At 34.6% G+C, this 11126-nt stretch overlaps 1 protein-coding gene across 1 annotated transcript in view; it reads left to right on the top strand.

The window, feature by feature from the left end:
- Positions 1–1210: 1210 nt before the first annotated feature.
- ptprb (protein tyrosine phosphatase receptor type b) overlaps positions 1211–11126 on the top strand; it is a 28086-nt gene continuing 18170 nt past the window's right edge. The window contains exons 1-8 of the mRNA XM_059511541.1: positions 1211–1690; positions 1864–2152; positions 4445–4708; positions 6175–6438; positions 7301–7570; positions 8751–9023; positions 9710–9976; positions 10599–10859. Coding sequence (XP_059367524.1) covers positions 1637–1690; positions 1864–2152; positions 4445–4708; positions 6175–6438; positions 7301–7570; positions 8751–9023; positions 9710–9976; positions 10599–10859 — 1942 coding nt within the window. The 5' untranslated portion in view covers positions 1211–1636. The remainder of the gene's footprint in view (positions 1691–1863; positions 2153–4444; positions 4709–6174; positions 6439–7300; positions 7571–8750; positions 9024–9709; positions 9977–10598; positions 10860–11126) is intronic.

The following is an 11126-nucleotide window of genomic DNA, read 5'->3' as shown; positions in this document are numbered from 1 at the left end:
GTACTTGTTTCAACAATTGAATATCACTGGCTCATGTCTCTTCAGTCTGAGTTGGAACTGTTTCCTCAGTTCAGTGTACTGTTCGATGAACTGGAAGGCTGACAGAGTATGCAAAACCAGAAACACAGGATCGTACAGTACATGCTGGTATTTTGGCTCATTTCAAATTGGAGTATCTGTCATGCACATCCAAAAGCTAGTTTGATTGAGTGACTAAAATCTTGCAGCAGCCTTCCTTTCAGAAATGTTCCTAAAGAAAAGGTCCTTGACTGGTGGCCTTTAATAAGTGAGGCAGGAAGTGGTCATCTGATATACTCATAACTGCACTTTAAGTGACAAGCAATCCAAAAAGTGTGCTGACAGTCCAGGAAGGAGCAGGACTGGAAATGACTATAGATGGTTTGGTGAAAAGATATGTGCTGTTTCAGGGCATCCAACTGCCTCAGACCCTCCCTGAAGTCCCTGAGACTTCCCAGGTTGCCAAGTGTCTATGGACTGAGCCAGAACAACCAGCGGGAGCAACACCAGTACCTACCAGAGAGCACAGCAGGTCAGGCAAAGCAGAGGCAGAATTATGTTGGGCGACCCACTCTCAGACCAAAGGCACCAGTGTAGAGTCAGATGCTGGTTACACAATAAGTGCCTTGATCATCAATGCAGCTGGTATCCAATACTTATACCAGCACAACTAGGTTTCCAGGGTGTGCCAATGTTTCAGGGTATAACAACATTTCAGGATCTGCCAGTGTTTCGGGGTATGCCAGTGCTCCAGAGAGTACAAACTGTCCAGGGAATGCCAATAGTACAGCATCTTCTAAAGCCTGCAGTTGTGTAGTCACCAGCTCACAGCCTGATGCACAGTCTGCTTCATATACAGCTCTGCACTGAACCTACAAAGGCAATGTCATAAATGTATACACTAAACTAACTTTTATATGTCTGCCATTGCTGCATTGTTCTTGATGTTGACCCATGTCTCCTAAAACATTTTTCATTTGTTTTTGTTTTTTACATTCAAAAATGTATGATATACAAATGATCTTAAAAATGAAATAATTTTGTTTTATGGACTTTTTGTGATGCAATAACATTTGCAAATCAATTACAAGATTTCTCTGTTCAACACATTCTTCTGCAGGAGCGCTGAGAACACAGGAAGGAAGTGGGGTTGGGCTGTATTGAATGTTCATGGAGCAGAAAGTCATTGACATCTATTGTTTCAGCAAAAGTTCAAATTCACCGGCATTTATGACCTTAAAGCTTCTGATGGAGCACGCATGTTGAAGAAACAAATTTTTTGCCTACTTTTGTGCTAATCTATTAGAGTTTGAGTATTTTAGAGAGACTGTGCAACGTGTCTCCACTGGACTACCAAAAACAATGGTTCACTAGACATCTGATGGAGGATATCCTTTAGAGACAGGATTGTTTGCCTTCACACTTTCCTGATTGTTGTGGGCTAATGAGTGAAAGTGAGCAGTTCCCACAGAGATCGTCCAGACTGGATTTTCAGAAAAAGTACTTTAAAAGAACTCTCTGGAATATATACTAAGGAACGATATGTCTTTTTCAGCTGGGTTTTGGCGTATTGACTAAAAACATCTTTAAAAAAAAAGAGAAAAGAGAAAAAATAATAATGCTGAGAAAAAAAGCCATTCATGTAGCTGTTTGGGTAGCATGTGGAATATTGGTAAGTTTTAATAAACATTAAAAATATATATAATAATTATACTACACTTGATTTCAACTTGCAAAAATACTTTTCTGTATGTGGACTTCTGTAAACGGTTTTATCAGTTCAGTTGTTTCTCACTTTTTTCTTCTTCTTTTCTTTCTTTCTTTCTTTCTTTTTTTATTTTTTAGAGTACCGTAGTGGTAGGCACACAGGAATGTAGCATTAATGTTGTGAAGACCATTTCTACCACAGACTCAATACACATTACACTGAGTAATGAAGATGTGAAATGCCAATACACGGTTTTTGTCAGGGAAAGACACAATGACTCAAAAGACTGTCATCAAGACCAGAAACATTTGACACATTTTGAGTGCAAAATTGAAAGTTTAGATCCTGGAACGTGGCATCACCTGGATATAATATCAAAAGTGGATGGAAAACAACAGACTCAACATACGGTCCGCCTGCCAACTAGTAAGAATCTTGCTTATTAATATCGAATGTTGTACTATTTGCATTGTGTTCAGTCTGATGCAAGTCAAATCAAAACTGTTACTCACTGAATAGACCTCTTAAATGTCGATTTTCGATATAACTTTTTTTTGAAGCCTTATTCAGTGTAGTTTAGATTTCTAAAATCATTTATTATTGCATTTTTTTAATCAAATGCCATTCAGTTGGAACACTGACCCAACATAGCCCATGCTGACAAAAAGTGAAGGTATTTCATGAAAATTACTGTACACAACAACAACTGCAGCAGCAACAATAATAATATAATAAAATAGCATGAAAATGTCTTTTAAACATTTTTCTAATGCACTAAAAATTGGGTGTTTGATGATAAATATCTAAATAAAAAGATAAACTTAACTAAAACATTCTGTGCTTGCAAAAAGAATATGATTTCATTTTACAGTCATGTTGTGTATAACTTTTGATTAAAACAATTGTTTAACTATATAATACAAGATGAAATATGCAAAATATGTCATAGCCACTGGAGCCTCATAAAATGCATGATAAAAGTTGCAATGATAATATTTTTGTAAGCCATTCTGGAAGTTTACATCACCGTTTCCCTCAACAAAAAAAAAAATAAAAAAATAATTTTGGCTTTTTGCAGTATTGCAGAAAATATTAATACTAATAATGAAAGTTTATGATTCTTACACATTTTGAAAATCATGATCATGATTATCTTCAAAAATGTAATATTACAATCTACAAGGTTCCAATAACGGCAGAAGTAAAAGTTTAAACATATAAAAAAAATAGTAGGCTAAATATTATACACAATTACTATTTTGTTCCTCCTCAACAAATTTTCTCAATGCGCACAATTTTCTAATCCGTTCCCTCTATTTGCTAAATTGTGCACCCGATTTATAAATTGAGCGAATTAATTAGTAAATCGTGTGGATAATTTATTAATTTTTTCTTGTATGTCATGTGCGGGGCTCCATATAAACATAAACTTTGGAGCAGGCAGAGAGTCTACCAAAATGACTTGGCACATCTGTCTGCATTGACCCATTTGGGAAATTCAGAATATTCAAAATATTAACACACTTTTGAGCTTAAAATCCTCTTTATGGGAATAACTGTATGGAGGAACTTGAAAAAACAAAGATCATGTAAATCTAGAGTTCTGTGTCCAAATCCAAATGGCCAAGTGTCAAAAGCTTCTCTAAATATGAGGAAAGGTTGGCTTGTACTGATAATGTGCTGTGTATTTGCAACTGGGCTAAACTCCAAAACAGGAGTTTGACTGTGGGTCATTTCTTTCAGTCTGTTCTCCCCCTCCCATCCGGCTCATTGTTCTTTTGTTCTAATATACACAAAGACTCGTTAGCTCTCAGAGATCTGATTACAGTAATGCTTATATAACATGTACAGTGGACCCCAAAGGTATTTTGGATATTTAGGTTACCTATGGTTGCATTTGAGAACAAAATATAAAAAGTGTCTAGAAATCTCTAGCTGTAAATATTATAAAAAATATCACCAGGCATATTAGAGGCTCCTTCTGTTCAGATTTCAGTGATTAAAACAAAAGACGATGTGGGGCCAGTTATTTTAATTTTGTATTTTAGTGATGGATTAATATTGCATTTTATTAGTAAGCTTGGATAATTAACATGATCAAAAATGTTCAATAAACAATGACTGGGTCTCAAGGAGAAATAGCGTAAAAAAAAGTCATTAGAAGAGGTTGCCTGAATTTGACCTTCAACCTTAAAGGTTTCTTATCCTGCCTTCTCACAATACCCTTTCAACAAAGCCTCATTAGGAAGAGATTTCTTAAAAAAGCAAGGATCAGTGTTATCATGTTTGCACATACAGTAGGTTGCTAGACATGCTGCTCCCTTCTCTAAGAATAATTCACAGCAGGACACATAATGTCCACACCTTTTCGTTTCTGTGTAAGAGCTTTTACAGACCATTTTACCATAAGGATTGTTCTGATACTTTCTGTAATAAGCAACAAAATCAAAGGGATCACTGCTTATAATTTGCAAGATATTATTTAATTGCAGTAAATTTAAATGTGTCTTATATACACATCTAAAACACATTGTGTGTATATATATATATATATATAAAATGCCTTCTACATACGGATTCACTTTAAAATATTTTTTATGTAGATTTTAACATTTAATGCATCAATTAATTATATTTCAAATATTTTATTATTATTATTATTATTGTTACTATTATTTTCCACACTGTTGACAGGATTTCTAAATGTCTTTTGGTTAGGACCTTCAGCAGTGGAAAATCTTTGGGTTTCTGGAGATACAAACAGCTTGGAAATTTCATGGCAGCCTGGTCCAGGCAAAACAGAGCGATACTGGATCATGCTTATAGACAGCAGTGGTATGGGTTCGATCTGGAATTCAACATTTGCCAGCACAGCCACCTCATGCACAATAAAAGGGCTGATTCCTGGACGACTCTACAATATCACTGTCATTACAAAGGTTGGAGAGCTACAGAATTCAGTGTCTAGACAAGCACAAACAGGTATTTTTCATTTAAATCGTCAGTTATTAATTAAAATAAATTAACATATTTGACAATACAGACGTTAAAATGTCATTCTCTGAACACTTTTATAAATATGTGTGTGTGTTTGTGGCTGTGATCATATATATGTGCCTGTATGATTTTCCTATGCTATATTTTAGGCAGACATGTTAACACCCTTTCCTGTTTTTAGCGCTGAAAGGTCACCTTTGTCTCCTTATGTTCTGTTAAGTTACGTCATGCTATATCAATCATAAAACATTGCACTAATTATTCATTCCTACATTCATTGAATTTTTGTGCAATTTTGTATGATTTGCTATGTTCATTATCACACTGTGAGATCTTGACAGCTAATTCTTAAACATACTTAACTTGATTACATTCAGTTTGTTTGGCTTATCAAATCATTCTAAAGCCCTTTTGACAAAATCTGTTTGTATACAGTGCTATAGATCTAAAGTGGTCAGGTTTAGTCATTCAATATATTTTTGAGAATAAAACCAAAAAAATGCCTGTCAATATTGTTCAAATTTTCAACCATGAACTTCACAAAAGAAGCATAAGTTAACAAATGGAATATTTTACACACTTCTACACAATTGTAAACATTTTGGCTATTTATTTAAACATCAGTAGTATTTTGGGGGCCAGTTAAAATGCAATCTTTCAAAAACAGGTTTCAAAGCGCAAGGTTTCGAAAAAGATACCGTTATTTTCTCTTTGTATTGTGGAAAAATGCCATTCAAGGAAACATGAATTTAACTGCATTGTATATTTTTAAAATGACCTTAGTCACCTTAGTCAGTACTTTGGAACAGTATGCGTATTTCCATTATAAATATGCGCAAAACCATGGCGATATTTTATAAATGTCGATAAAAAAGAATTGCTAAATGACAGCGTTTCCATTAACTAATTTAAAACGTAACCATTTGCCTCTCACGATCAAGTCATGGCTATGGATTTTGATGGATTTGGGCTTCAGAAACGTGTGTGGCACGACTGGAATAAAGTTTCCATCGCAGTCTTGCAAATTATTCCTTTTTTGCATTGCCTAAAAAAAAACCAACTAATGCGAGCTTAAGAATTTTTTTGCAATATATGAGCGTTTTTGTGAAATGTATGCGTTTCTATTAATCGTATTTTCAATTCAATTTGTGCAATTTGAAGGTTAATGGAAACGCGTCTAGTGTCGCATTTCATTTTATTTCTGTAATGTGGTGTTTTCCCAAACAGAATATGATATTAAAAAAAGCAGGCTTAATTTTATTTCAATTGTCTGGAAAAAAATGGAGTATTATAAGCGATAGTGAAGAAAGTTCAACATTATGAAGATAAAACTCTCTCTCTGTCTCTCTCTCTTTCTCTCTCTCTCTCTCTCTCTCTCTCAGACTTTAAACATATACATTATAACATCTTTAAACAAGAAATTTAATTGACCTCTTCCTCTCCCTTTACAGTTCCAGCTGCTGTCTCTAACCTCAGAGTGGTGAACAATGGCAACCAGAAAACCCTCAGAGTTTTGTGGGATAAAGCTTCTGGTGATGTAGACAGTTACCTTGTTAATCTGACATTACCTGGTTCAAACTCTTTTGAGAAATCCATGTCCCCTAATAGTACAGATGTAGTGTTTGACAGTCTGAGTCCTGGAAAGACCTACCAGGTGTCAGTCAGCACCAGGAGTGGAACACTTTCTAATAATACATGGATCACAGTAAAAACTGGTAAGAACAAATAACTTAAGAACTTATTATGAGAGCACTTTTATGCTGTACGTGCTCTAATTTTGGAGACGTATTCAGTCAAATTGCTTTTTTAATGTTGATGCTCATGTGATCAAATACATTCTAACAGCCTCAAAATACCACCTGACCTAATACATAATCATTGTGAAATGTGTTGTTTGGAACTGCACTAGTCAGAATTAAAATTTGGAAGGCCTGAAGAAAAAATGAATACTGCCTCATTTGTTGTGGCCTTGTGCTTTCAAAACAAAAACAAAAGCTCTTTTTCTACCACCTCCTTTCAGTTGTGTGAGCGCTTTTCCTACATCAAAATATTTGAAACAAAGAAAGTTCACTCCAGCTAGTAAACACTACCATTATTATTACCAATACCACAATTTTCTTCTTTCCCATGTAAATATTTTATTTTTTTGTTTAGCTTCTGTTTTAATTTCTTCTTATCCACATCGTTATCATTAGATGCTTTTGATTAGATGCTTTCTTAACTGCTGTTTTCTCACCACTGTGATGGGGAGTGACATATTTAAAAGACTATTAAACACTGGCCTCAGTGGCCTTTTACAAGATGTAATATAAGTCTCATGTGTAACAGTATGTTAGATCAGTGCATTATATTTACAGGAGCCTAATGTATAGTCCCTGTTGCTGTCTATCTAATATGAATGAAAAAATTGAATTTATTCAGCGCTTTTGACTGAATAACTTTAGTAGTTTTAATGAGAATACATTTCTAGAATGCTGCTGTTAAATTAGATTTTTTTATTAATTAAATAGATTTTATTTAATACTTTTAATTGATAGTTTTTACTATTTGCATTTAACATTCTGTTTTCCTTATTAGAACCAGGAAAGGTGTCAGATCTGGTGATGGAGAACCTGTCTGATCGTGGCGCACTAAAGATCACTTGGACTCTCCCTTCCGGAGAATGGGAGCATATCCGTGTAGTGCTTTCTAATGGAAGTGAAATCCTTGCTAACCAAACTGTGGACAGAATGGCAAAGGAAATACTCTTGTCATGGTTAAATCTGCAGCCTGGCAGAGTGTACAGCATGGCAGTCAGTGTAGAGAACGGAGGCCTGGCTAATACAGTCTATTACGAGGAGGAAATAGGTAACCATGTGCTGATACTCTAAATTGGTTGTTCTTAACTCGTCTTGGGGTGCAATCAAATTTTGTATGTCTTCCATATTTAACGCAGCTGATTCAGATCATTGGCTTCTTAAGAGAGCCCCATGGACTGAACTAAGCAGATGTGCAGAGCAGTGGTTCTCCAGGAATGTAGTTGTGATTTGCTGCTCTAAATAACTATAAATAATCTAAAAATCACTGAAGACACATTTGATCTGTTTTTTAAATAGTTTTATATATTTATAATTCATATTAAAATGGCTATAATTGTGTACAAGCCTTTAAAAGTGTCTGTGCCTGAATTTCAGGACCGCTTTTTTCTAATCAGGAAAATATTTAACACTGGTTATCATAAAAATATTTGTGGCAAGAGCTCTTTTCAGTCTGCTATGTTCCGTTTGTCTTTATTACTTTTTTTTTTCTACATTTCAAATATGAAAGAGACAACAGACACTGCATTCTTGTAATCTCTTCTCCAGTTTAATCTTTGGCCCTGTCCAAACTAATGCGGTTATTTTCAAAACTGCTGATTTTTTGACGCGGTTTGGCCGTTCTTCCACACGCAAACGCAGTGACAGGTCACTGAAACCAAACATTTTTGAAAATGCCTACTACGGTGAGGACACTGCTCTGGTTGCAGTGTGTTCATGTAGACAGCGAAATCAGAGTTTTTGGTTTGTGACGTTGGAGCCAGTGCTGTTATCTTCGTCTACTGGAAACGTTGTCAGGCTTCTGATTTGCCAATATGGCTTTATGCTTTTTGTCATGTGACTTCAACACAAAATTATAAGTTATTTAATATTCTATACTAGTAAAGTCAGCAGAATTTTGAATCTTACTTATTCCTAAGTATAGCCACAAGACACAAACAGTAATTTAACATAATTTTTTCTGTGAAAACAACACTCACTAACCTTTTCTGGGTAAATTTATATTCAAATTTACAATTGTGACAACATAAGTTAACCTTAAAATTAAGTTGTTTATAACATAACCTTTTTTACTTCACATTTATATTTGTACCCCCCCCCCCAAAAAAAATGCCCTGTAATCCAATTTTTTGAAAATAATACTGTTTTTTTATTTTATTCCTAAAACTATTTCAAACTGTAGTTGGGGTTTTGTAACATATTTCTTTTGGTATTGGTCTATTTCTTTTCAGGTCTTCCACCAGTATCTCAATTGCACATTCGTCACTCAGACGAGACCTCCCTAAGCGCTCTGTGGACTCACCCCTTGGGCTCATCATCCCGCGACAGCTACATCGTACAGCTTTTTCAAAGCAACACATCTACAGCTCTTCAGACACGAACGTTGAGTCGTGACATGAGAGAGTGCACGTTTAATGTCCTCACGCCTGGTCGTCTGTACGACATTACTGTAACCACTACCACAAAGAACCTGCGGAGTTCTGCTACAGTAAAGGGAAGAACATGTAAGCTTATATTGCCATTTTCTTAAATATTTTAGGTGCAACTCATATAACACTAGAAAGTAATAACCGTTACTGTCTAAAGGTCTATGTTATGTCTAATTTCAAAACTAATTAATATTCTAGTTTGTTTGTTTGTTTGTTAACTTAGGCCCATTAAATAATATTAAAAGATACAACTTTTGATTTTAATAATGTATTAATAATTGCTGAGATTAACTAATAATAATACATGCAGTATTGTTTTTGCTAGTTCAAATAAACTAATGTAGGTAAATACTGTTACAAATGGAACTTTATTGTAAAACGTTAAAAGAAAAAAAAAAAGTACTTCTGGCCAGCACTACCTCATTTTAATTCACACTAAAATCTAAAATGTGGATACAGAATGATTTTAGGTTGTATAAAACAAACCATATGAAAACTTTTTTTTTTTAAATGTTAATGTTGAAATGTTATAAATGTATTTTAAGTACAATAGGGTGATATATGTAAAAAAAAAATTTCCGCACTTTTACATTGCAGCTGTTCAGCAAGTTAATACATTATGAACAAACAATAAACAGCAGCATTTGTAATCTGAATAATTTGAATGCATTAACTTATATTAACAAATAGAAGTGTTATAAATTATTATAGCAAATGACATATTTAAAGAATCTGATTGTAATCAAATTATGTGTTCTCAGTGCCTTTAAAGGTGAATCACCTGAAACTAAGTAACCAGGGAAATTCAGATAGTCTGAGTGCAAGCTGGGAGAAACCATCTGGAGATCTGGATTTCTACAAGTTAACTCTGTTATGGAACGGACAGATTGTGGACAACGTTTTTGTTTCAGCAAACACAACCTCCACCCTGCTTCCCTTCCTCAGACCCGGTGCTTTACACAAATTAGTAGTTACCACGGTCAGCGGATCACAGACTTCCAAATTAGCTGAGGCCGAATGTCGTACAGGTAACATTAACCCAGACAAAATACATTTTTAACAAAATCATGGAATGCACTTTCAGACTGTGTAAAATATTCTATTAATAAACTAATAATACAGATCTTATATTTCCCCGTAACTATTTTCCCACAGATTAAATTCACAACAGAAATGCAAAACAATTTGCAGGTCAATACAAAGGGGATTTATGGAATTTCAGGAAGCTCTGCATAAAAGGAGCGGGTCATATTAAACACATCCTGTCGGGCTCAAATGCTCTTTCTATTTTCAGCCAGCGTTTAATGAACTCTTGTGAAGTTGCCCAAACAATGGAGAATAGTTACACATTTTATAGCAGCTAGACACCATACAGACACATCCAGCCAAAGCCTTCTAATTGATTAAACATGTAATGCATCAGTTTTAGTGTAATAATATTTTCTCATATTCCAATTTAATACAGAGCTATAAGAATGCCAAGTGTAAGTTGTGTAAATGTTTGAGTATGGGATCCATTATCTGTTACAAAAAAAGAAAAGAAATTCTGAGAAGTATTTGTATTTCAAACAGTATAGAGACCTTTATTTGACTATCCTAATGATTATTATTATTCTTGAAATACTGTAACCTTCTCTCTTTGGTTTTTAGTGCCCGCTGCTGTTTCTGACATAACTGTGACTAACAGCGGTCCAGATTTTCTGAACGTGTCCTGGAAGGCAGCAGAAGGAGATGTGGACAATTACATGGTGATGCTAAAGGACCAGGAGAACATCGTACACACTCTCGCCGTGTCTAAAGAAACCACCGAGTGTGTGTTCAGGAGTTTGGTTCCTGGCCGACTGTACAGCATCTCCATTACCACACACAGCGGCAGTTTCAAAAACCACACACTTGTGCAGGAAAGGACACGTAAGCATTAATAACACCATCATTTGTATCGTTAAATTTTAGAAATTTCATAGCAAAATCAAAACCTTAAATCTTCATTACAGTAATAAATCAGTAAAATTATTTTGTTCTTGTTGTACATTACAAATATACTTTTATAATCCAACTAATATGTATTTTCTTTCACATTTCAATATTACCTTTGATCTAGACTACTAATAACTAAAGGGGCATTAATTGATTTATCAAGTGTTTTATTTTAGGGCACTTGATAAGTTGAATGTTTTT

The sequence above is a fragment of the Carassius carassius genome, chromosome 26, assembly GCF_963082965.1.
Source record: "Carassius carassius chromosome 26, fCarCar2.1, whole genome shotgun sequence".
NCBI classification, from domain to species: domain Eukaryota; kingdom Metazoa; phylum Chordata; class Actinopteri; order Cypriniformes; family Cyprinidae; genus Carassius; species Carassius carassius.
The sequence above is the reverse complement of the archived record's forward strand: the minus strand, read 5'-3'. Positions and strand labels throughout refer to the sequence as shown.